Raw genomic sequence first — 27,990 nt, forward strand, 5'->3', positions numbered from 1 at the left:
AAAATAATAGCATTATATGTAACAGCAAGAATTTTTTAAAAACTTGAATGTCCATCAATAGTGACTGGCTGTAAAAATGATGACATTCTACCAGAGGGGATACTCCACAGTCATAAAAAGAAATGAGGATTTCTAGAGTGATCTCTGGAATATATTATTAAGTGGGGGGGAAAAAAGTAAGATGCAGATCAGTATCTTTAGTTATGATACTTTTGTGTAAGAAAAGGGTCAAATTTCTATGTGTTGGCTAGTATTTGCAAAACAACACTGAACAGATAAACCATAAATAAATAAAAATGAGTATCTTAGGGGGAGGAAGGGACTGGCTGAAGGAGGCAGTAATGGGAAACTTCTCTAAATATTCCTAAATTGTGACTTAGAAATAGTAGAAATGTCTTAGATAATGAAGAAAAAAAACCCAGCCAAACAACAACAACAAAAAGAAAACAAAAACAAACAACCTAGGTCAAAGGGAAACACAGTAAGGACTGGAGATCAATTCTGTAGGATGGTGATTGGCATAGGATAGGTGCACAATAAATAGCAAATTATCTATGCACAATTTAAGCAGCACCATTTAAGTAGCATTAAAAAAAACAAACAAAATATGTTTACGGTGTTGCCATGTTGGAAGTTAGTCAATGTTAAGAGTAATGTCTGATGACTGGCTATGTCTAGTTAGAGGACTATGACAATGACAGTAAACAAAAAGCAGATAAAGCCTCCTTACTTGGGCAAGTTAACATTTAATGTTGTAACTTAAAAATCAACCACTTTGATAAGACTGGGCATTAACTTGTCAGTGAACACCACCTGCGATATGGAAGACAACACCACAAAATAGTAGCCAGTTTTCAATCAAGCATATTACTTTACAGCAGACTGCTCTGCAGACCACCTACATCAAGAACATGAGGGCTATGTGTGAAAAAACAGATTCCTGGATCCCTAACTGCAATGAACTAAAATAGGTTTTATATATAAAATCTAAGAGTTTATGATACCTATAAAAAGGGTATTTAACCTTTAACTTTTCCTCCTCATTCATTAGTTTCACTGAAAGCAACTAGAGCACCAACTCCTTCCTCTAAAAATTGGCAAGCAAAGGTAAAGAATCAAGCACTGAGTCTAGCCTGACTGTAAAACTGAATTGCAAGATATCATTGTTGATAAGAAAACTTTTCTTTTTATCCCAGAACTACTCCAGCTAATAATGTGGGTGGAAGAAATAATCACTTTGTAACCCCTGATGAAATGACTTAGGCAATAATCATCAATGAATGAAAGCCATTAGGCTAAAGGTGGCTTGAGAAGGAGGACCTCCGCAACGGAGGGATCAGGCAGTCACTACTTGAACCCTTTGATCGCTCTCGGCATCACTAAAACCATAACAATTTTCAAAAGCCCAAACAATTTTGAAAAAAGAATGACATTGGAAGTCTCACACTTCCTGATTTTAAAACTTACTAAAATACTACAGTAATCAAAATAGTGTGGTACTGGTAAAAAGATGTACAGATCAACAGAAGAAAAGAGAGACAGTTCAGAAGCAAACCCTCCCATATATGGCCAAATGATTTCTGACAAGGCTGGCATGGCCATTCAAAAGGGAGAGGACAGGGCGCCTGGGTGGCTCAGTCAGTTGGGCGTCCTAATTCGGCTCAGGTCATGGTATCACAGTTCATTGGCTTGAGGCCTGCATCAGGCTCTGTGCTAACAGCTCACAGCCTGGAGCCTGCTTCGAATTCTGTGTCTGCCTCTCTCTCTGCCTCTCCCCAGCTCACACTCTGTCTCTCTCACTCTCAAAAGTAAAATAAAAATGTTAAAAAAAATTTTTTAAAGGGAAGGGACAGTGTTTTCAACAAGCGCTGTTAAATATCATATCATATTCAAACTGAATATCATATACAAAAGAATAAAGATGGTACCTTACTTTCACACTACATAGGTACAAGAATTACCTCACAACAGATCAAAGACTGGAGTGCCCGGCTGGCTCGGTCAGAGGAGGATGTGACTCTTGATCTTGGGGGTTGTGAATTTGAGCCCCATGGACACAGAGATTACTTAATACAACTTAAAAAAAATGGATCTGGGGTGCCTGGGTGGCTCAGTCAGTTAAGGGTCCGACTTCGGCTCAGGTCATGATCTCACAGTTCATGGGTTTGAGCCCCACGTCAGGGTTTGGGCTGACAGCCCTGTCTTCCTGTCTTCCTGTTTCTCTGCCCCTTCCCCACTCGCACTCTGTCCGTCTCTCTCTCAAAAATAAATCAACATTAAAAAAATAAAATAGGGGCGCCTGGGTGGCGCAGTCGGTTAAGCGTCCGACTTCAGCCAGGTCACGATCTCGTGGTCCGGGAGTTCGAGCCCCGCATCAGGCTCTGGGCTGATGGCTCGGAGCCTGGAGCCTGTTTCCGATTCTGTGTCTCCCTCTCTCTCTGCCCCTCCCCCGTTCATGCTCTGTCTCTCTCTGTCCCAAAAATAAATAAAAAACGTTGAAAAAAAAATTTTTTTAAATAAATAAATAAAATAAAATAAAATAAAAAAATGGATCAAAGACCTAAACATAACAGCTTAAAGTATAAAACTCTTAGAAGAAAATATAGAAGGGTAAAAAAAAAAAAGGAGGAAAATATAGAGGGAAAGCTTCATGACACTGGATTTGGAAATGATTTCTTGGATATGACACAAAAAGCACAGGCAACCAAAGAAAAAATAAACTGGACTACATCAAAATTAAAACTTTCATGCATCAGGGGTGCCTGGGTGGTTCAGTTGGTTAAGCATCCGACCTCCGCTTAGGTCACAATCTCATCTCGTTGGGCTCCGTGCTGGCAGCTCAGAGCCTGGAGCCAGCTTTGGATTCTGTGTCTCCCTCTCTCTCTGCCCCTCCCCCACTCATGCTCGCTCGCGCGCGCGCGCTCTCTCTCTCTCTCTCTCAAAAATAATCAAAAAAAAAAAAAACTTCTGTGCATCAAAAGACAAAATTGGGGCGCCTGGGTGGCGCAGTCGGTTGGGCGTCCGACTTCAGCCAGGTCACGATCTCGCGGTCTGTGAGTTCGAGCCCCGCATCGGGCTCTGGGCTGATGGCTCGGAGCCTGGAGCCTGTTTCCAATTCTGTGTCTCCCTCTCTCTCTGCCCCTCCCCCGTTCATGCTCTGTCTCTCTCTGTCCCAAAAATAAAAAAAATAAAAAATAAAAAATAAAAAAAAAGACAAAATTAACAGAGTGAAAAGATAACCCACAGAACAAAGAATCTGCAAATCATGTATCTGATAAGGGTTAATACCCAGAATATATAAAGAACTCCTACCTAAAAAAAAACCCAAAACCTGATTTAAAAATAACTTTAACAGATAAACTGAATAGCCAACAAGCACATGAAAAGATGTTCAACACCACTTATCATTAGGGAAATGCATATCAAAACTCATAACACCTTACACACATTAGGATGGCTACTATCAAAAACCAGAAAATAAAGTAACAAGTGTTGGCAAGGACGTGGAGAAACTGAAACCCTGGTGCACTGTTGGTGGGAGTGTAAAATGGTGCAGCCACTATGGAAAACAGCATGGCGGTTCTTCAAAAAATTAAAAATACAACTGCCATATGGTCCAGCAATTCCACTTGTAAGTGTATACCCAAAAGAACTAAAAGGAGGCTCTCAAAGAAATATTTCTATATCCACGTTCATAGCAGCATTATTCATAATATCAAAAGGTGGAAGCAATCCAAGTGTCCAGTGATGCATGAATTGACCTAAAAGTGTGGTATGTACATACAACTGATTATTACTCAATCTTAAAAAGGAAAGAAATTCTGATACATGCTACAACTTGGATGAACCATCAGGACATTATGCTAAGTGAAATAAGCCAATCACAAAAGACAAATATTGTAATACTGTATGATACCACTTATATGAGGTACCAGAAGAGTCAAACGCGTAGAGACAGACAGAACAGTGGTGACGTCAAGGGCTGGAGAGAGAGAGAAATGAGAAGTTATTATTTAGTGGGTACAGAGTTTCAGTTTTGCAAGATAAAAAGAATTCTGGAGGTAAGTGGTAACGATGGTTGTGTAATAAGTACTTAATGTCACTGAACTGTATACTTAAACATGGTTAAGGCGGTAAATTTTGTTATGTGTATCTCACCACAATTAAAACAAACCAACCAACAAAAAATACCCTGAGGCCCAGTAACTTTAAGTTAGTTGCTCAAGGTCAATCATGAATATATTATGTGGCAGAATCAAAAACAGAAACAGAAGTCAGCTCTTTTTAATCCTAATCTAGTGCTTATCTATAACACCATGCAGCACTCCCACCGCTAGTCAGTTTTGAGTGTTCCACCAATCAGGAAACAGATACTACTTATGGAGACAACTATTTCTGACAGAAAATATGTAAATATTAACATCCTCACTATTTACATTTCTATAGCCTACTTATAAAGCATAATCTGAGTGGGTAACAGCACAACTACAGAAAATTAATGTAGATTGCAAGTACACTGAAGCAACTTAAAATATTTAAATTTTATTATTATTTTTAAAATTCTTATTTATCTTGAGAGCCTGCAAAAGCCCAGGGGCGGGGCAGAGAAAATCCCAGGCAGTCTCCGAGCTGCCAGCACAGAGCCCGATGTGGGGTTCGATCCCACAAACCATGAGATCATTGACCCAAGCTGAAATTAAAAGTTGGGCACTTAACTGACTGAGCCACCCAGGTACCCCTTAAAGTAGGGGTGCCTGGCTGGCCCAGTCAGTAGAGCATGCGACTCTTGATCCTGCGGTTGTGAGTTCAAGCCCCACATTGGATGTAGAGATTAATAAATAAATAAATAGTAAATTTTAAAGTACAATTATGTTTAAAAATACTGCAGAGAATTCAAACTATAGCTATGAGCACATTAATAGCCAAACTTTTGCAAATGGCATAATATACAGATTAAACCGACATCTTCACAATCATTTTGGCAGTTATGTCAAAAAGCACTTAAATAAAACATTGGAGGGGTGACTGGGTGGCTCAATCGGTTAAGCATCTGACTCTTGATCCCAGCTCAGGTCTTGATCTCAGGGTCTTTAAGTTCAAGCCCTGCACTGGGCTCATGCTGGGCGTAGAGCCTACATAAAGAAAAACTTGGATAGAAGGACTTAATATTTAAATATTACCCATTCTATATGCAAACAGGTAGAAAGATGGCTGGTTCCCCCCCCCCCCCCAACTACTACTGCTGAATTTCTCAACCAGTTTGTTTGACTGGGACACACTTGGTATTTGCTGGTATCAATAGTATTTTCATCAAAGGAGAAGTTAAAATAGAATATTTGAGCAGAAGTACCTCCAAGTATTTAGTTCAACAACCAGAAAGAAAAATTTTAGACTATCAACTGATTTACCGAACTTACACACCTTAAACTTACACACCTTAAAATTAAAAATAAAAAAGACTGCTCCTCTTGGTACACATACTTCTAAGGTGAAGTTTAACTTAGGACTGTGCTACCTTTCTACAAAACTACTATGTATGTTTTGAATACTTAAAAGCATATCAACAAGACAGGGGTCCCATTCGCCTTTTTTAGAAATTTAAGCCTTGTCTTCAACATAATTATGGCCAGAAAGTATAAAAGAGCATTTCGGATGGTAATTAGTTACTCCTGGTGAAAGCTTTTCTGTCCTAGAGATCTGGTAATGCACTACATTAACTCTGTTGTCCCTTCCCCCTCCTCCTAAAAGAGGACAGGCTTTGTTTTCTGGCTTCAGAGAAACTGCTGCAAGTCAACATCACCATCCAAGCCAGACCAATGCAAGAACTAGCAAAACAACACCCTCCCCCTCAACATTCTCTCCAAAAAGAATTACATTACAGACATCACATTCACTGAGAAGTCAGAGTCAAAGGCAGTGACAAAGCAGAACCTCCTAAATGTTTCTTCATTCTCCCCCTAACCCATTTTTCCTTTTCTTCATTTCTTTGGTCTTACACAACTTGCACAAGTACCCTTTCCTCTCCATTTCCACTGCAGGCTCTTACTAGACCAAATTATCTGCCTGGCTCGAATCTGGGCACAGAGCTTTGGAGAAATGAATGAGTACTCATCCTAAACTGAAGTGGGTCTAGCAACATCCACACACACAGGATCACAGGGCTCACTCATGGCCATCTCAACTTCTCAATCCTACCAGAGAAAGTCAATCTCACCACTCACATCTGAGGTGCACGGACTACACAGATGCCCCTCACAGGCCTCTTAGTCTGGACTATGAGAGTCTGCTACCCATCTATCTTCCCGATAACTAGTGGTGTAAATATTCCTCAGAGCACTATGACCTCCAATCCACCTCCCAGTTCTTCCCACACAGCACCCTCACTCATGTCACTTGCACAAGTCACACTCCACCAGAGTTTATGTTATTTATTGCAGTCTGAAAATGCAGTACCTTCTCCCTTGTTACCAATCTGAATCTATTTAGTTAAAATATTGCAGATTGGGGAAAGCCCTTCTAGACCACTTGACCTAAAAAGTTATTTTCTTTTCTTCTGTTTTTAAAATAATGTTTATTTTTGAGAGAGAGAGAAAGAGAGAGAGTGTGAGTGGGGGAGGGGCAGAGGGAGGGAGAGACAGAATCTGACGCAGGATCCAGGCTCTGAGCTGTCAGCACAGAGCTGACGTGGGGCTCGAACCCACGAACCATGAGATAATGACCCGAGCTGAAGTCAGATGCTCAACTGACCGAGCCACCCGTACGGCCCTAGAAAGTTATTTTCTAATGTTTATAATTGAAGAGAAGCATTTTTAGTAGACTTTGTTACCTTTTAAGACTTTATTTCTAGGGGAGTTTTTAGGTTCCCAGCAAAACTGAGAAGATACATGTATATTCTGCCTCTACACATGTACAACCTCCTCCACTATCAACATCCCACACCAAAGTGATATATTTGTTATAATCAATGAACCCACACAGATACATCATTATGACCCAAATCCATAGTTTATATTGGGTTCACTCTTGGTGTTGTACATTCTATGTTTGTTTGTTTTTTAATGTTTGTTTATTTTTGAGAGAGAGACAGAGTGCGAGTGGGTAAGGGGCAGAGAGAGGGGGAGACACAATATGAAGCAGGCTCCAGGCTCGAAGCTGTCAGCAGAGCCTGACTCAGGGCTGGAACTCAACTGTGAGATCATGATCTGAGCCGAAGTCGGATGCTTAACTGACTGAGCCACCCAGGCACCCTTCTATGGGTTCTGATAAATGAATGATGTGTATCCACCACTCTGGTATCATACAAAATAATTTCACTGCCCTAAAAATACTCTGTGTTCTGCCTTATTCATTCCTCCTGCCCCCAACCCCTGACAATCACTGATCTTTTTACTGTCTCCAGTTTTGCCTTCTCCAGAATGTCACATAAGAATCATACAGAATGTAGCTTTCTCAGATCGGCTTCTTTCACTTAGATACATGCACTTAAGGTTCTTCCATGCCTTTTCATGGATTGAATGCTCATTTCCTTTTAGTGCTGGGAATTATTCCATTACCTTGATGTATCATAGTTTATGTGCCCATTTACCTACTGCTAGACAGACATCTTGGTTGCTTCCCTGTTTTTGCAATTATGAATAAAACAATTATAAACACAGCAAAAGTATTTAGTTTTGTGAGATACTGCCAAACTGTCTGAAGTGACTGTACCATTTTGCATTCCCACCCACAATAAATGAGAGTTCCTGTGGCCCCACATCCTCCCCAGCACTTGATGGTGTCAATGTTGTGGATTTGGGGCATTCTAATAGGTGGATAGTGGTAACCTGTTTTAATTTAACTTGCAATTCTCTAATGACATGATAATGAACATCTTTTCATCTATCTGTATATCTTCTTTGGTGCTATGTCTATTTTACATTTAGGTTTATGATTCATCGTGAGTTAACTTTTTCAAAGAATGTAAGGTCTGTGTCTGGATTCATTTCTTTGCATTTAGGTATCTAGCTGATCCAGTACCATCTGTTGGAAAGACTATCTTTTCTCCAGTGTATTGTCTTTGCTTCTTTGTCAAAGATCAGCCGACTGTATTTGTGTCCTTTTCTGGACTCTCTCTTCTGTTCTATTGATCTATTTGTTTTTTCTTTCACCAATACCACATGGTCTTAATTACTGTAGCTTTATATAGTAAGTCTTAAAGTCAGGGAGTGTCATTTGTCCAGCTTTGTCTCTCTCCCATATGAAGTGGCTATTCTGGGTCTTTTGCATCTTCGTATAAAATTTAGAATTAATTGGTTGATATCCACACAAAAACTTGCTGGAACTCTAATCGGGAATGTGTTGAATCTACAGATCAGCTGGGAAGAAATTACATTTTGACGATATTGTCTTCCTATCCGTGAACATAGAAAACCGCTCTACTTACTTAGTTCTTCAATTTATTTCATCAAGGCTGTGTTGTTTTCCTCATATTAATCTTGTTCATACTGTGATAGATTTATACTTAGGTATTTCATTTTGGGAGGATGCTAACATAAACAGTAATGTGTTTTCAATTGTTTTTTAATGTTTTTATTTTTGAGAAAGAGAGAGAGAGAGCAAGCGAGCAGGGGAGGGGCAGAAAGAGAGGGAGGCAGAGGATCCAAAGTGGGCTCCAAAGCAGGGGCAGAACTCACAAACCAAACTGTGAGACAGATCATGACCTGAGTTGAAGTCAAGATGCTCAACCAACTGAGCGTCCAGGTGCTCCTTTAATTTCACAATCAAGCTATTCACTGCTAGTATATAGGATAGTCATTGACTTTTACATATTAACTTTGTATCTTACAACCTTGTTATCAATGCTTACTAGTTCCAGGAAGTTTTTGTCACTTTTTTTTTTCAGATTATCTACATCATCATGTCATCTGCAAAAAAGTACAGTTTCATCTCTTTCTTCCCAATCTATATACCTTATTTCCTTTAATTGTCTTACTGTGTTACCTAGAACTTCCAGTATGATGCTGAAAAGCAGTGGTCTTTTTCTTGCCTTATTTCTGATCTTAGAGGAGACGTTTCTAATTTCTCACCATTATAATGTTAGCTGAAGGATTTTGGTACATGCTCTTTATCAAGTAAATCCCCCTCTATTCCTAGTTTTCCTCAATCATGAATTTTGACAAATGGGTTTCCTGCATCTATTGATAAGAACGTGTGATTTTTCATCTTAGCCTACTGAGGTAATGGATTCCATTTACTGATTTAAAAAAAAAAATTTTTTTTTTCAAATTGTGGTTTGTATACACAATGGAGTACTACGTGGCAATGAGAAAGAATGAAATATGGCCCTTTGTAGCAACATGGGTGGAACTGGAGAGTGTGATGCTAAGTGAAATAAGCCATACAGAGAAAGATACCATATGTTTTCACTCTTATGTGGATCCTGAGAAACTTAACAGAAACCCATGGGGAAGGGGAAGGAAAAAAAAAAGAGGTTAGAGTGGGAGAGAGCCAAAGCATAAGAGACTCTTAAAAACTGAGAACAAACTGAGGGTTGATGGAGGGATGGGAGGGAGGGGAGCATGGTTGATGGGTATTGAGGAGGGCACCTTTTGGGATGAGCGCTGGGTGTTGTATGGAAACCAATTTGACAATAGACTTCATATATTGAAAAAAAATTTAAAAAAATTTTTTTAATGTTTATTTATTTTTGAAAGGGAGACAGAGTGCGAGCAGGGGAGGGGCAGAGAGAGAGGGAGACACAGAATCCGAAGCAGGCTCCAGGCTTCAAGCTGTCAGCACAGAGCCCAATGTGGGGCTCGAACACATGAACTGTGTGATCATGACCTGAGCGGAAGTCAGATGCTCAACCGACTGAGCTACCCAGGTGCCCCAAATGATTTTTAAATGGTGAACCAGTCTTGTATATCTGGTATAAAGTCCTCTTGGCGATGGTATGTATAATTATTCTTATACATTTGGGTTGAGTTTGCTATTATTTTGTTAAGAATATTAGCATCTATGTTCATGAGAGATAATTAATGGTCTATGGTTTTCTCTTCTTGTAGTAGCTTTGGTTTTGGTATTAGAATAATGTTAGTCTCATAGAATGAGACTGCTTCTATCTTCTGGAAGAGATTCTAGAGAAGTAGTATAATTTCTTTCATAAGTGTTTAGTAGAATTAATCAGTAAACTCACCTGAGCCTGGTGTTTTCTGTTTTGTAAGGTTACTGATTTAATTTCTTTAATAGTTAAAGGCCTATTCACATTTCCTATTTCTTCCTGTGTAAGCTTTGGCAGACTGTATCTTTCAAGGAACTGGTCCATTTATATCTAGGCACAGAGTTGCTCATAATATGCCTTTACTATTCTTTTAGTGTCCATGGGATCTGTAGTAATGTCCCTTCTTTCATTTCTTATTTTAGTAAATTGGGTCTTCTCCCTTTTGTTCTTAGTTAGCCTGTCTAGAGGCTTACTGATTTAATTGATCTTTTCTAAGAACCAGCTTTTGGTTTTGCTGATTTTCTCTATTGATTTTGTTTGCAATTTCATTGATTCTTGCTCTAATTTTTATTATTTCACTTCTTCTGCTTAATTTGGATTTAATTTCCTTTTCATTTTCTAGTTTTGTAAGGTGGAAGCTTAGATTATAGATTTTAGGACTTTCTTCACATTAAGCTGAATATTCTTTTGCCTTGAGTACTCCACACAAATGTTCAACACCTTTCTGGTTTTAGGACTTAAAATATTTGACTCTACCCTCAAGATCCCAATAGGACTCTAAAAAAACCCCAGATCATTGGGATATATGAGGTGACAAAAGCTTTACAGAAACTTTACTAAGAAGTTAATACACAACAGGTTAACAGCTGAGGAATGATGACTACACAAGGTTTCACAATATAGTCGCATCTTTTAATAATAATAAAAATGCTAAAATAATAGCATCTAACATTTAATCAGAGCTTATCATGACATGCTGTTCTACAAGTTTTTATGTGCATTAACTCTTCTAATCCCCTCAAAACACCATGATGTAGGGTAATGTTTTCCTTGTAGATTAAAAAACTAGAGTCACTAAAAGATTAAATAATTTCCTAAAGGTCACATTGCTAATTACTATTGAACTACAGATGGTATGACTTCAGAGCTCATCCTACTACTCTATTACCCTATTTTACTTAAAAAAAAAAAAAAATGCATTTGTGAGCCAAGTTATTATTTGTTCATTCTTAGCAAGCAGCCCAGATTCTATTTTTCAGATGGCTGTCTAATACATTTATTAGTTGATCACTATTTATACACTTTGCCCGATCTCTAAGAATTAATAACCAATCCATAGAGACAGAAAGCACGTTAGTGGTTGCCAGAGGCTACAACAATAGGGAATAATTGTAATGGGTATAGGGTTTCCTTTTGGGGTGATAAAAATGTGTTGGAATTAAACAGATGACGATTGCACAATACTGTGAATGTACTAAACGCCACAGAATTGTACACTTTAAAATTTTACCCCAATAATGCGGCACCTGGGTGGCTCAGTCGGTTGACCGTCTGATTTCGGCTCAGGTCATGATCTCACACAGCTCGTGAGCTCGAGCCCCGTGTCGGGTTCTGTGCTGACACCTTGGAGCCTGGAGCCTGCTTCAGATTCTGTGTCTCCCTCTCTCTCTGCCCCTAACCCACTCGCATTCTGTCTCTGTCTCTCTCAAAAATAAATAAACATTAAAAAAAATTTTTACCCCAATAAAAAAATTATCTATAATATTTTGGTTATAGTAATCCAATGGAATGGTATTCAACTACTAAGTTTCTGAAAGTATTTAATAACAGGGGAAAAGATCCTAAAATATTAGCGAGTAGGAAAAAAGTAGATTATACAACTATATGTAACACAAGGTCAAATTTGAAAAATAAAAATTTTTGTTTTTAATATTTGGACACATACATTAACAGTGTTCATATAGAACAGTAAATGTTTTGCTTTGTTCTTTATATTTTTTCTATTTTCTATGTTTTATATTTCTTTTATTGTCAGGACAAATACACTTTTAAAAGAATTTAGTCACAAATAAATAATAAGTTTAGCACTGTAACGGACTTCCAAGTCCCTCAAATAAGAGAACAAATAGAAAACAAATAAAATAGTTTAAATTCAAATATATAAATAATTACATTAAATACCAGTTAGAAGACAGAGATTATCAGGTTAGGGGGAAAATGGCCCAACTATATGCCATCTCCAAGAAACTCCAAATACAAAGACATAGTTAGGTTGAAAGTAAAAGGCTGGAAAAAGATATATCATGCAAACAGTTATCAAAGAAAGGAAGAGTGGCTGTATTAATATCAGACAAAGTAGACTTCAGAATAAAGAAAATTACCAGGAAAAGGGGGGGACATTACACAATAACAAATGGGTGATTCACCTAGAAGACATAATCTCAAATATGTATGCACCTAACAACTGAGCTTCAGAATATATGGACCAAACACTGACAGAACCGGAAGAGGAAATAGACAAACCCAAAGCTGTAGTTGGAGACTTCAACACTTCTTTTTCAGTAACAGACAGAACTAGTAGACCAAAGAAACAAGCAAATAATAAAGACATAGAGGAATTAAACATCACCAACCAATTGGATCTGACATTTATACAATACTCCACCCAACAACAGCAAAATAGACATTCTTTTGAAGCACACATGAAATATTCACCAGCGGGAATGCAAATTGGTGCAGCCGCTCTGGAAAGCAGTGTGGAGGTTCCTCAGAAAATTAAAAATAGACCTACCCTATGACCCAGCAATAGCACTGCTAGGAATTTATCCAAGGGATACAGGAGCACTGATGCATAGGGCCACTTGTACCCCAATGTTCATAGCAGCACTCTCAACAATAGCCAAATTATGGAAAGAGCCTAAATGTCCATCAACTGATGAATGGATAAAGAAATTGTGGTTTATATACACAATGGAATATTACGTGGCAATGAGAAAAAATGAAATATGGCCTTTTGTAGCAACGTGGATGGAACTGGAGAGTGTGATGCTAAGTGAAATAAGCCATACAGAGAAAGACAGATACCATATGGTTTCATTCTTATGTGGATCCTGAGAAACTTAACAGGAACCCATGGGGGAGGGGAAGGAAAAAAAAAAAAAAAGAGGTTAGAATGGGAGAGAGCCAAAGCATAAGAGACTGTTAAAAACTGAGAACAAACTGAGGGTTGATGGGGGGTGGGAGGGAGGAGAGGGTGGGTGATGGGTATTGAGGAGGGCACCTTTTGGGATGAGCACTGGGTGTTGTATGGAAACCAATTTATCAATAAATTTCAGGAAAAAAAAAAAAGAAATATTCACCAGCAAAATAGACAGTATAGTATCTCCTGGATCAAAAACATCTTAACAAATTTAAAAGATCTGAAATCATATAAACTGTGTTCTCTGACCATAATGGAATGAAACTAGAAATGATTAAACAAGATAACAGAGGGGCAACCTGGGTGGCTCAGTTGGTTAAGCGTCCGACTTCAACTCAGGTCATTATCTTATGGCTCATGGGTTCGAGCTCCGCTTCAGGCTCTGTGCTGACATGACAGCTCAGAGCCTGGAGCCTGCTTCGGATTCTGTCTCCCTCTCTCTCTGTCCCTCCCCCACTTGCAGTCTGTCTCTCTCAAAAATAAACATTAAAAAAAAACAAAACAAGATAACATAAAAATCACCAAACACTTGGAAATTTAACACACTTCTATATAATCCATGGGTCAAACACAAAGGCTCAAGGGAAATCAGAAAATATTTCCAACTGAGTGAAACTAAAAATACAGTATTTCAAAATTTGTGCTATGTAGCTAAAAATAGTGCTTAGAAGAGAATTATAGTTGCTACAAACTAAGTGTGCCCCAGCCCCCAAATTTTTATGTTGAAACCTAATCCCCAATATGACTGTATTTGGAGGTGAGGCCTTAGAGAAGTGATTAAGTCAAGAGGTCTCAAGAATGTGATTACTGCCTTAAAAACAACAACAACAACAAAAAAAACCCCAAAAAACACACACACCCCAGAGAGCTCCCTTACCCCTTCTGCTATGTTGAGAGCACACAAGAACTATGAACTAGGAAGCAGTCTCTCATCAGATACCAATCTGCTGGAGTTTTGATCTTAGACTTCTCACCCTATAGAACTGTGGGAAACAAATTTCTGTTGTCTACAAGCCACCTAATCTTTTTTTTTTTTAATTTTTTAAATGTTCATTTATTTTGAGAGGGGGTGTGCAAGCAAGAGAGGGGAGAAAGAGATGGAGAGCACGGCTCCATGCTCAGAGCAGGGCTCAATCCCAAGACAACGAGATCACAACCTGACCCAGTATCATGAGTTGGATGCTCAACTGACTGAACCACCCAGGTGTCCCAGCACCTAATCTCTAACAGTTTGTTACAGCCGCCTGAACGGGCTAAGAAAATAGCATTAAACACCTACATTACAAAAGAAAGGTCTCAAGTCAACCTTAGCTTCCATCTTAAGAAACTGGAAAAACAATAAAATAAACCCAAATCAAGCAGAAGGAACAAATAAAAATAAGAGCAGAAATCCATGTAACTGAAAACAGAAAAATCAATGAAACCAAAAGCTGGTTCTCTGAAAGACCAAAAAATTAAGAAATCTATCAAGAAAAAAGGAGAGAAAACACAAAACATCAAGAGTGAGAGAAGAGATTATCACTATGGACCCAGAAGGCATTATAATAACAACGGGTACTACAGGGGTGCCTGGGTGGCTCAGTCGGTTAAGCGGCGACTTTGGCTCAGGTCATGATCTCACGGTCCACGAGTTTGAGCCCCACATCGGGCTCTGTGCTGACAGCTTAGAGCCTGGGAGCCTGTTTCAGATTCTGTCTTCCTCTCTCTCTCCCCTCCCCCACTCACGCTCTGTCTCTCTCTCTCTCTCTCTCTCTCTGTCTCTCAAAAATAAACATTAAAAAAAATTTGTTTTAAATAACAAAGGGTACTACAAACAACTCTACACACAAAAATTTCACAATTTAGTAAAAAGGACCAATTTCTTGAAATTACCCAGTCACATTGAAATAGATAACCTGAACAGATTTATAACTATGAAAATACCGAATTAGTAATCCAAAATTTTCCAAAACAGAACCCTCCAGGCTCAGATGGTTTCACTGGCAAATTCCTTAAAAGAAGACCACCACCAATTCTATATAATTTCTTAAAGAAGGAAAAATACAACATATTAGAGTTTATAGAGTTGTGCTGAACAATGAGAACACATGTAGCTACTGATTACCTGAAATGTGGCTAAAGCCTAGTACTGAAATGATCATATTTTGGCTATACTAACATATTATTAAACATTTTTTAAAGTCCTCAAATAAGACTTAGGTCAGAAGTAGGATGTGCTTTCTTAACCACTTCTGATTTCTAAACATAAAAAAGAAACTAAAACTAAAATGGAAAAATGACTTTGAAGTGGCTACTAAACCACAGCCTAACCCACTCTAGAATTCAATTGCTCTCAAGATCATCTCAAAACAAAGTATAAGCAAAAACTCTTAGAAAACAAGAGGGAAGTGGAAGGACACTGATCACTACAAAGCAAAATCCAGAGGTTAACAGGCTCACACAGCATTCCTTTCTAGAGCCCAAATGTCCAATACTGACATTCTCTTTGGAAATAAAGGGAAGCCTAAGCTTTTTAAACATAAAAGGAGAAAAATAAGAGAGCTTTTAAAAAAAGTATTTTTTTCAAGATAAAGATTATAGAATGAACTAGTTTCTAAGTGATAAATATCTTTGCCATTTCAAGGAAAAACCCATTCGAGTATTTTGTGGCCAGTGTCAAAGCATCATTACAGGAACAGAATGCAATTTGCTTTTCAGTAAGGAGCCATCCTCCTCACAGATTTCCACCTTTAATTACAAGACTAATGGGAAGTTTCTAAAAATAAAGTAATGGCTACATTCTGAGCAGTAACAAAGAATATAAACCACATGTGAAAAACTAAGATCTCAGGTAAAGTTTAAGAGACCAATACACTGATCATTTTAGACACTAATCATCATTCTGTTAAAAAATAACCACACAATTTTCAGCAGGTTTACAGCACATACTGACAAATTAAGTATTCACCATGATTTGAGTGGAAGGCAATTATGCTTGCTTCCTTACTTTCATAAGAGGTATGATCTGGCCTGATTCAGATGGAAGTATCTACAATGGCACTTACTAACAATTTCCATCACACAATTTAGTACAACTTTAAGAATTTCTTGGGGCGCCTGGGTGGCGCAGTCGGTTAAGCGTCCAACTTCAGCCAGGTCACGATCTCGCGGTCCAGGAGTTCGAGCCCCGCGTCAGGCTCTGGGCTGATGGCTCAGAGCCTGGAGCCTGTTTCCGATTCTGTGTCTCCCTCTCTCTCTGCCCCTCCCCTGTTCATGCTCTGTCTCTCTCTGTCCCAAAAATAAATAAACGTTGAAAAAAAAAAAATTAAAAAAAAAAAAAAAAAGAATTTCTCATGTGAAACAATTTCAGCATATATGTAAACATTTTTTTGTGTGAAGGAGAAATGTACTATATCTCCTCCATTGTTCTTTTTTTCCTCACTTTTATTATTTCTGAAATCAAAATCATACAATCAAATGTGTTCATTTAATGTAATGGCTCTACCCCTCCCCTTAATCATATAAAAATTGCTGTCACCTAAGAATCAGAGAAGCGCAGTTTTTAAGTGTTTTATTATGATAGGGCTATATACTAAGTTAACTAAATACTTTTTAACTAGCTCCAGCCTCAGCTATAGCCCTTACCAGTGCATACACACAAAAAAGGATTACATAAACATATTTTTAAAAGCAAATTATGCTTAACTATTTAATCTTTTAAAATTTTAAATCAATATAAAGGTTACTTTATAACTTCTTTTTATCAAAAAGTATATTAATATTTCAATGAAGAATCAGATTTGCTTAAAAACATTTTTTTTAATGTTTACTTACTTGAGAGAGAGAGAGAGAGAGAGAGAGAGAGAGAGTGAGTGTGTGTGTCTCAAAGAGAGAGAGAGTGGGGGAGGGGCAGAGAGAGGGAGAGACAGATTCCCAAGCAGGCTTGATGCTGTCAGCATGGAGCCTGATGCAGGGCTAGATCTCATCAACTGCGAGAACACAACATGAGCCAAAATCAAGAATGGTACGATTAACTGACTGAGCCACCCAGGTGCCCCTGGTTAAAAACATTTTTAAGGAACTGTCAATCCCCATATTTACAATCCTTAGAAACTGACATTCCAGGTCAGAGAAGTTTCTTTAACAAAAGAGCTTTACCTACCATAAGAAAAAAAGATGCTGCTTTCAAATTATATTTTTCCCCTTCTATCAAATCCTTATATATACATATTAGGCCTACTGAGAAATAATAAAACTAATTATGAAGCAAATTGTTAGCAATAACAGCACATGTTAAAACGACTCACAGTTGAATTTCAAAGTAGTTACATTTGATGCTTCATACTTGGACATGCAAATATTTTATTTACTATCCTTTATGGATTGATCATTGTTTCATCCTATTTCTTGATTATCTATGTTCCATAGAGTTTCATGACCCACATATGTGCATTTTAGAAGTTAATCTGAACAGTACAGCCATTTCACATTGCCTTCAACGCATGTAGAACTACCTAGACACAAATAATTACTCCATCTGGTGAGGTACCACTACCAACAGCAGGCTTCCTTCTCTGAAGCTGAAATAGCACATCACCTTATAGACTTAATATAAACCTTAAACATAAAGATATTTAAGGATTTCAGATCTCATTTACATTTTGAAATGTCCTTTCTAAAAATAAACATTTCCCATACAAGTCACATTCAGATTAGGCTAGCATTTCTTTATCAAAAAAGAATTCTGTTGTTTTCAAGGGCTGCTCTTATTTCTTTAAAAAATTTTTTTTTAACATTTATGTGAGAGAGAGACAGAGAGAGACTGATGGAGAGAAAGACTGCGGGGGAGGGGCACAGAGAGAGAGGGAGACCGAGAATCCCAAGCAGGCTCTGTGCTTACAGCCCACATGGGGCTCATTCTCACAAACCATAAGACCATGACCTGAGCCGAAATCAAGAGATGGACACTTAACTGACTGAGCCACTCAAGCGCCCCTCATATTTTTGATAGTGCAGAATTCTAGAGACCAGAACTGAAACAGTGCCTTACTAAGGATCTTCTAGAAGCAAATGAGGCAACCTTTTGAGTCCAAGATACAAAAAAGAGAGGTTCTAAAAGTCAAGTCACCTGAATAGACATTTTTCCAAAGAAGACATCCAGATGGCCAATGGACACATGCCAAGTGCTCAAGATCACCAACCATCAGGAAAACGCAAATAAAACCATAACGTAATACCATGTGAACCATCCACACCTGTAGGAATGAATGGCTGTTATCAAAAAGACAAGAAATATCAAGTTTTTGTTTTGTTTTTTAAAGTAGGCTCCACACCCAATACAGGGCTTGAACTCACAATCCCAAGATCAAGAGTCACATGCTTTACTAACTGAGCCAGCCAGGTGCCCCCAGAAATATCAGGTTTTGATGAGGATGTGGAGAAAAAGGAACCCTTATACACTGCCAGTATATACTGATGCAGCCACTATGGCAAACAGTATGGAGTTTCTTCAAAAAATTAAACAGGGGCACGTGGGTGGCTCCATCAGTTGAGCGTCCGACTTCGGCTCAGGTCATGATCTTACAGTTTGTGAGTTTGAGCCCCACGTCGGGCTCTGTGTTGGCAGCTCAGAGCCTGGAGCCTGCTTCGGATTCTGTGTCTCCCCGTCTCTCAGCCCCTCCCCTGCTCATGCTCTGTGCCTCTCTGTCTCTCAATAATAAATAAATGTTTAAAAAAAATGTTTTTTTAATTAAAAAAAAATTAAACATAGAACTACCATACAACCAGCAGGTATTCATAAAAAATTTTTTAAGAATGAAAACACTAATTTGAAAAGACATACACACCCCTATGTTTCATCACAGCCTTATTTACAATAGTCAAGATATGCAAGCAACCTAAATGTTGATCAACAGATGAATGGATAAAGGAGATGTGTATATACATACAATGAATATTACTCAGCCATAAGAATGAAATCTTGTCATTTGTGATAACATGGATGGACCTAGAGGGTACTGTGCTAAGTGAAATAAGTCAAAGACAAGTATCATATGATTTCATTTATATGTGGAATCTAAAAAACAAAACAATTTAACGAACAAAAGAGACCCACAGATACAAAGAAATAACGGCACATAAATGTGTGGCAACTGTATATAAATACGAAATCACTACGTTGTATACCTGAAACTAAAACAATACCGATTATGTTAATTATTCTTCATTAAAAAAAGAGAAAAAGAAAAAGAAAAAGAAAAAAAAAAAGAAAAAGAAAGGTGGGTTCAATATGGAAGAGGGCAAGAGAACTGGCAGAAACGCCAAGAAGAACAGCATCTACATAGAAGACACAAGTGTGGAATCTTGAAGTCTGTATAAAATCAGAGCTTCTTTGATATAACAACGATCAGTTAAAATATAGGAGAAGAATGAAGAGGGACAATCCTGCATCACCTGGCTACGAAGGACATTCCATAATAGGAGGAGGTGGAAGAAGAACTTAGCAAGGTTTTAGGAAATAAACAGTGTGGTTTATATAGAGCACCCAAGGGGGGCCTGGGTGGCTCAGTTGGTTAAGCGTCTGACTTCAGCTCAGGTCATGATCTCACGATCTGTCAGTTTGAGGCCTGTGTCAGGCTCTGTGCTCTGTTCTGTCAGCTCAGAACCTGGAGCTGGCTTTGGATTCTGTGTCTCCCATTCTCTCTGCCCTTCCACTGCTCATTTTCTGTCTCTCCCTCAAAAAATAAACATTAAAAAAAATTATATATACATATATATACATATGTATTTATATATAAATATATTTATATTTAGCACCCAATATGTTTCCTAATTACATGGGACCTATTATGATTTAGCAGCTTAATAAGGGGACGTCCCATTCCTAACCTCTGAGAAACTAAACGAATTATGTATAAGTATTTAATGTACACATACAATGTCCCCAAGGACCCATGTGAACTATTTAACAAGAGGAGCCACTTCAAGTGGGAGAAATCTTCATCGGCATGTGATGACCAGACCAGTACTTCACCTTAGCTTACTTCACAACTAGAACACCTCTGATTTAGAAGGAACCATCACAGTGCAGGGATAAAGCTCTCCTGTGGAATTTTGGAAGAGGGCACTTGATTAGGAGGAGAGAAACATGTTACTGTTGGTATCAAGACTAAAATGGTGACAACCCCTCATGTTGCTTACTGCTTCCCCAGAGTCAAGTGTCCTATAAGAACTGTGCATCTTCTAGCAGGCAGGAACTTCTTGGGCAACTGATAAACTGATATTTACCCAACTACCTAAGAGTTTCCCCACCAATATTAACCCTGCCTTCATTCCCAACTCACTCTGGAAACGTGGAGAAGATGTGGCAACCATAAACCCCATCCTGCCTAAACCCGGACAAGTATCAACACCCTGGGCCAAAGTTTCTTCACAAACCCTATGTAGCAGTGAGAGCTAAACTCATTAGCAAAGATCGTAAAACTACTTTTCTTAATTTATAACTATAATTTATAACTTTCACTGAACCCTAGACAAATTATTAATTATCTCTGGTCTTCAGTTTCCTCATCATAAAATGTAGCTCATAATTCCCTTATAAGGTGATTTATATGTACAGAGCCCAATACGACGCCTAACATACAGCAGGTATCAGATAACAGGTTGCTTTTATCTAAGAAGCAACAGTCTGTAAAAAGAAGGTAAAAGAAAATGTTTGAGCTTGAAAATAAATCTGCCAGGAATCAGATACTTAGTGGTACTCAACCAAGGGAGTTAGAAACGTGTGGTTGAAGAAGGTCGCTGGTAAAGATGAATATGCAAAGCTAAGGTATTTAGTGAGAGAGGGCCAACGGTCATATAAACATGCCCCACATAGGGAAGAACTGTCCACACAACATGCCAAGAACACCTCTCTTGACTCTGAGAGAGTACAACCAATCTAAAATGGGGGAAGGGGGTCCACTTTATAAATTATTAAATGTGGCAAAAAGCCTTTTTGAGGAAGAGAAATGAACTGAAACATGTTATTATGAAAATAAAGAGAATGGATTCTTTCTAGAGAAGACCATCTAAAGACTATAGAAGAGATCACCCACCAAAAACAAAAGCTTTGTTATTAAAACAGAAAGATGAAACGCTATTGAATAGTTACCTAACTTGTCCAAGTTTGTGCACAGGCAACCTAGGCTTTCTTTCCAAACTCTTACCACTATAATACACTCTATGAGTTTGCAAACTAAGAGTGAACAGAAAAAATGGGAAGAGCCAATCATGGTTAACAAGGCAGTTTATTTTTTTTTTAATGTGCATAGTTGTGGTTTTATGTATATTATATTCACATTCTGCCAGTAATTTACCATCTCTGCTATCAGAGAATGTGTTATAATCAACAGTAATCTGGATTCAATGAAATGTGGTAGTTTGTACAATGGAATTAAATTCTTTACTAGAGAAGATGAATTGTTTGCAAACTACTCCACAAAGCAGTGGAGGTCATCAGAGCAGGCAAACACAGGTTAAGGAGGCTCCTAATTTAACAAAAGCAGTTTCATTTTTTTTTTTAATATTTATTTATTTTTGAAAGAGAGAGAGCACATGAGAGTGGGGCAGGGGCAGAGAGAGAGGGAGACAGAGGAACCGAAGTGTGCTCCGCGCTGACAGCAGCAAACCCAACATTAGGGCTTGAACTCAGGAACTGTGAGATCATGACCTGAGCCAAAGTCAGACACTTAACCGACTGAGCCACCCAGGTGCCTTAAAACCAGTTTCACTTTTATGTTTCCCCTTTTTTTGAGAGGGCATTCATATATGCTTATTTGTAAAGGAAAGCATTCTACTGATTTAAAAAGATGCTTTGAAAATCATGGAACCAGATAAATTATTGAGATCTCTTGAAGATATTAGATTTCACAAAGTCCTAAGAAACAACTCCGATTATATGACCAAGAAAAGCTTTAAATTCTTTACTGCCTCCAAAGCTAGTATATTAATACTCTACCAACTTCTAGAATTTGAGAGGAATGTTACAAGTATAAATTTTAATGTCCCACATAGAGATAATTATTTTTATCTTAACAATAAAACACACACAGACACACACACACATACACACAGAGAATTCTCGAACACCAGAGAACAGTAGGAAGCAATATCTCTGGATCAAAGGGATTTTTTTTTTTTTTTTAAGTCACGTATGCAGTCACACCCCTCCCTTAAAAACACTGACATTCATTTAAAAAAATCTCCACTCCACTCCGCCTGCATTGGGCTCAGCTTTTCGAAGTTACAAAGATAAATTAAGACATATATCACCTTAAGTTTTAAAGGTGATATGAGACATTCATCAAATTAACTGGGTAGAAAGAGGTAAAGTGCCAAAGAGAGGCAAGGGAGCGAGAGGTAAAGAGAAAATGCAATGGAAAAAAAAATGCAATGGGAGCTCAGCAGTGGGAGAAATCAGTCAACCCTTGAAAAACACAAATTTGAACTGTGTGGGTCCACTTATATGTGGATTTCTTTATAGATACAGATATAGATATAGATATAGATATAGATATAGATATAGATATAGATATAGATATAGATATATAGATATAGATACAGATATACACACACATATATACATATTTTTATTACTGTAAATGCATTTTCTCTCCCAATTTTCTGAATGACATCTTTTCTCTAGCTTACTTTACTGTAAGAATACAGTATATAACACATATAACTACAAAATATGTGTTAATCGACTTAATGTTTTAATGTTATCAGTAAGGCTTCTGGTCAACAAAGTTATTAGTAAAGTTCTGGGGAAGCCAAAGATTACACATGGATTTTCGACTGTGTGGGGGTGTCAGCACACCTAACCCCCCACGTTGTTCAAGGGTCAACTGTATTTCCAACTGTGCAGGTACAAAGGTTTTTAGAAGTGGCCTGAAAAGAGAGTCCAGAAGGAAAGGGACAAATAGTTTCTGCATTCTAATACATGATTGCATATTCATTTGTTATTCAACAAATAATTCACGGTCTAGTAGGAGAAAAGGGTAAGTAAACAAACACCTAAGGGCACCTGGGTGGCTCAGTCTGTTAAACCAGTGGATTTCAGCTCAGGTCATGATCTTGCAGTTCATAAGCTCGAGACCCACATCAGGCTCTGCACTGTCAGAATTCTCTGCCTGGAATTCTCTCTCTATTCCTCTATCTCTGCCCTTCCCCTGCTTGTGCTCTCTCTCTCTCTCTCTCGCTCGCTCTCTCTCTCACGCTCTCTCTCTCTCTCTCGCTCTCTCCCAAAATAAAAAAATAAACTTAAAAAAAAAGAAACACCTAAAATACAATGTGTTAATAAGTATAACCAAGCCTGTGCATAATATTAATGAAAAAAGGAGGGATGGATTTCCATGGAGCAGTGAGGAGAGTGAGCAAGGCAGGAAGGGGGAAGAAGCAATGGTGACTTCATCAGGGCCCCAAGGATGAGCAGAAGTTTAATGGAAAGAAGAAAAAAGGGATTTCTGGCCATAGGAATATGAGCAAGAGCAGGGAGAAGTGAAAGCATGTGGCGTCTTTGGGGGCTGCTGTGGGGGAGTGAAGAGGAGACCGAAGATGAAAGTGAAAACGAGGCCAGATCGTGAGGAGCTTTAAGCCCCATGCCAAGGGAGTTGGCTCCATTACAGTAGGCACGAAGGTTCTAGGCAAAGAATGATGTCACATAAGCACTATGAGACACCCTTTCTAACATTAAAATTTCTTGAGGCTATAAAAATATATAAAGTTTCCACTGGCTGCAAAAACACATAGAAGAACACTGATTCCAGGACCCCCTGAACTCACTCCAAAGATCCAACTGGCCTTGAGTCCACTTAGGAACTCCCTGAGGGCAGTAACTATTTACCATTTATTTTTCTTTGGATTACCAGGACACGGGACATAGTGGAACCAACAGGAACTGATTTGTAATGAAAGACAGTAAGACAGAACAAAAGACCCCAACGATCCTGCCTGATCACCTCAGTGGGGTGCTGAGGAGAAGAATGTAAGTTTTGCCTGGGAATATTAAGATTCGGAAACCTACAGGATGTCCAAGTGTTCTGTCCATAAGCAGTTCAAACACAGGTTTGGAGCTCCAAAAAGAGTCTGCAGCCACAGATATGAATCTGAACATCGCCATGTAAGCTGTACTGCTGACAGCTGAACCCGTGTGGATGGATGAGGTAACTGAGCAGGAACAGGACCCAGCTCAGAATCTAGGAATCTCAGGGTAAAGATGAGACTAGACAGAGACAGAGAAAGATCATTCAGGGGAGGAGAAACAAGACTGATATCATGTGAGTCTAGGAAGGTCCACAATTCAAAAAACATTTGGAGTACGGTGCCCAACGAGAGGGTCAGTTAGTGCGAAGACTACGTGCCTATTGGATTTGTAAACTGGGTAGTCTGATTTTCATTTCACTGGAGCGGGTAAAGAACAGACTAGGCTGAAGAACAGATGAAAAAGGGAAGAGACAGTGTAGCTCACTCTGCTCAAAAAGTATGGCAATAACGAGAAGGAGTGAGAGGTGTCGACAGGGCCTCAGGTTGGGAGAAGAGTGCACATTTTGTGCATTATCTCTTTTCACATGAGTTCTATCTAGAGACTCTGAGAGCAAGGACTGCCTTCAGTATTCTTACAGCATCTACTAGATTATGTAAGAAAAAGAGCAGCACTACTAAATCACTGTTTAGAATGCAAGATATATATATATCTCATGCACTTTGCTAAATTTTAACTAACTTCCTAGTATGAAAGGGAGAGCACTAGACTGAATCAATTAGTCATTAAATTCAAGTCATTTACCTGCATGGGGTGACTGTTTAAAACAGGCCATGCCTTGTTATGTAATTTGACAGGCTCTGTGAGCAACACTGAGAATGCTGGAAGATATTACCTTAATTCCTTCACCCTGGGCTGCACAAGGACATACTCACCTCCATAGTAGAGTCCTGTAGCAGTGCACATCCGCCACTGTCCCTGATACATTCCTGCTCTGCTGGGGCTGCACATCTGGACGCTGACATCTGCAATCTCTTGGGGCTCTAGCGATCTCACCATCACCATGTTCACATGTCCAAATTGGTCTCCCCCGACATATTTAAGACAAACCCCTGGAGGCCAGGCCTCTGCCCCTGAGTTCAAGCAAAAGAAAAAAATGTTAGGCAATTAGTGGTCCTATGCCGGGTGCAGTTCATTACACAACTGTAGAAGAGGCCTCTTTCTCGGTCTTTCACACATACGTGAACCTAGCCACATATCCTTGAGCTAGATAATGTCACAAGACTGATCAGAAGGATTATCAGAGTTAACAACCTCTGACCAACAGTCTATCGCTAAGATAAAGGACATATGACCAAAGCAAGGCAGTTCCTCAAGAAGATGTGTTTCAGGGGACCCCAGGGAAGGCCATACGTCACACTGAATCCATAGAACCTAAGAATGATGTCCACGAAGAGCCATGGAAATGAAGCACAGGCCCACATCTTCGGAGGCCTGCTTTCTTTACTAAGAGGTAACACATGCCCATTTTCACTTGAACTTTTTAAGCTGACATTCAAAGTAAAAATACATACATCTGATTGTCCCTACTTTTTCTATCAAGGCAAGAGGATGAAACACATGAGGAATAATTCCTGTATTATTTTCATTTGAAAACATTTTCCCTGATGTATGACTTTTCTTCTGGCGTCCGTAACTATGAAAAGACCAAGGTTCAAGAGACTCTGCAAAGACAAGACAGAGGAGTCAAGTGGAAGTTTCTTTTTCAGAATCTAATAGTAGTGGGGAAAATAGGAACAGGTAACTCCCCTCGTTAATAACACAATGAACTGTGGTCTCAGGGGGGATGACAGCAGCCAGACATACTTATATAAAGGATAGGAACGGCAATACAGAGAAAAGGCATTAGCTGGAATATCTTTCCTCCTTTGGAAGTGACAAAGATCCTATTTGCGTACCTCTTCCTGTGTACCTGTTTTCATGAAAACGAATTCAAAATGAGAAATCCATATACTTTGTTCTGACAAGTCATAGGGCCACACAGTGACTAGAGGTTATCTTTCCTGTGAAGTTTCTCCAATATACTCCTTTTTTTTTTGCTGTAGACAGAAACCTCTATATATCTTTTGGGGGGATATATACATTCATTATAAAAATACACCACTGTGAAAAGATAGATATGGCCAGACTCTCAGGACAAAGCACGCTTGAAATTTCTCTTCTAAGAGTATTCTAGCATGCCTTAGTACCTAGTTCTCAAAGTGCCAGACTGGTTTTGATATACCTGATGACTCACGATCGAAAAAGGAACCAGAGAAAAAAGCAACTACAGCTCCACTGCTGAGACCTCAGCCCCATCATGAATAGCACACTCCGTGGCTCCTGGGTCTTAAGGGGTAGCAGATGAAGCAACGGGAGCTATGTTTTGTCGCACACTCCTAAAAAACACACCTGCCGGCAAAGTGCCCTACCAAGTTAACACCACAAAGGGCAGGTGCTGCCGGTGGAAAGGCTGTAGATGATACCCTGGCAATACATGCAAATTCTGTTTTTCATGTCTGGGGCCTATGGCCTTGGCAAAAGCATATTTGTCTTAGGTCGAGAATAGAAGCAGCTGGCATGAAGCACCTTGGAAAATGTCAGTCTTTCTAAAGACCAAGATCAAGAGGAAAATTACACTACTGTTTTAGGGTCAAATTCACAATTTTTCTTTCAAACACACACCCATATACACACACACACCTGAAACAAGACAACATCTATTTGTATGAAAACCCGAGAATGTATCTGTTTTTGAATGTCTAAGAAAATAAGGAAAACAAGCCTGTCTACATGTGGGACATACTGGGCTGTCCTGAGCAGACAACCACAAACAACCCAGTCAGTCAGATCTGTCAGCTACACGAAATAGGGAGTGCTGCCATACTCCAGAGGAACTGAGTTCGCTGGTAAACAGTAAATGATCAACAAACTATACAGTTACAGTCCTCATCTTTTTTAGTACACCAAATACTCTAGTAATGTGTTACCTAGAGGCATGTAGAAGAAAAAACTGGATGAGTTATCCACCATCAACTCCAAAGTGTTAATCTGCTATAAGTGAAGAACCAATCATTTCCCTTCTGAGAGTTACCAATAGAGAGTTCACAACCACGACATACAGTTTTACAGCCTGTTAGGATAGGTAAACTCTAAAGAGATCAAAGATACCGGTTCTTAATACAGAGGAAAGAGAAATACTGGTGACCTGTATGGACTACCAGCATACCTAAAATCTGGATTTGAGAAATATAATACAACACGGTTTCAAATTAAGTCTCAGTTACAAAATGGCTTAATGGGGGATAGGTACATCTAGGAGAAAAGAAAGACTAATTTGTGTTTTATAACTTCCCAAGTTAAGTACCATAAGCACGTATAGGATCAAGGCTGTGATTCTCCAGTTATTGTGGAGTATAATTTTATTCAAACAAATAAAAAGTAAATACGAGACAAAAAAATTCTGCAATATGGCAATTTTGAGATGATAGAGAACATGGCAAAAATGAGATAAAAGTCTTATCAGTTCCAGAAAGCCTGGGCTTACTAGGTATAAGTGATTATAGAAATAGTTTGGAGACAGTAAGGAACATCCAAAGAGCAATGAGGAAGTAAAAAAACCTCAGTGAAGCTCCTCTATTCTTTTTAACCCCCATAAGCTTGGAGATTACATTTCAAATTAAGCTACATGCAAACAGGGACTTTCATTGATCTTGTCACTATTTGCTGAATGGATGAAGCAGAATTACCTTCTCTATAGTCATACTGAAG

The 27,990-nt window shown here is 38.7% G+C and overlaps 1 protein-coding gene across 2 annotated transcripts in view; it reads right to left on the reverse strand.

Annotated features, from left to right (window-relative positions):
• Nucleotides 1-27,990, reverse strand: part of ILRUN (inflammation and lipid regulator with UBA-like and NBR1-like domains) — a 96,641-nt gene that overhangs the window by 27,717 nt on the left and 40,934 nt on the right. Inside the window, exon 3 of one of the 2 annotated variants that reach the window (XM_043591212.1) lies at nucleotides 25,116-25,313. The exons of the other annotated variant lie outside the window; for it this stretch is intronic. Within the exon in view, the coding sequence (XP_043447147.1) occupies nucleotides 25,116-25,313 (198 nt within the window). The remainder of the gene's footprint in view (nucleotides 1-25,115; nucleotides 25,314-27,990) is intronic. 2 annotated transcript variants of the gene reach the window in all.

This window comes from Prionailurus bengalensis, chromosome B2 (genome assembly GCF_016509475.1).
Source record: "Prionailurus bengalensis isolate Pbe53 chromosome B2, Fcat_Pben_1.1_paternal_pri, whole genome shotgun sequence".
Classification (NCBI taxonomy): domain Eukaryota; kingdom Metazoa; phylum Chordata; class Mammalia; order Carnivora; family Felidae; genus Prionailurus; species Prionailurus bengalensis.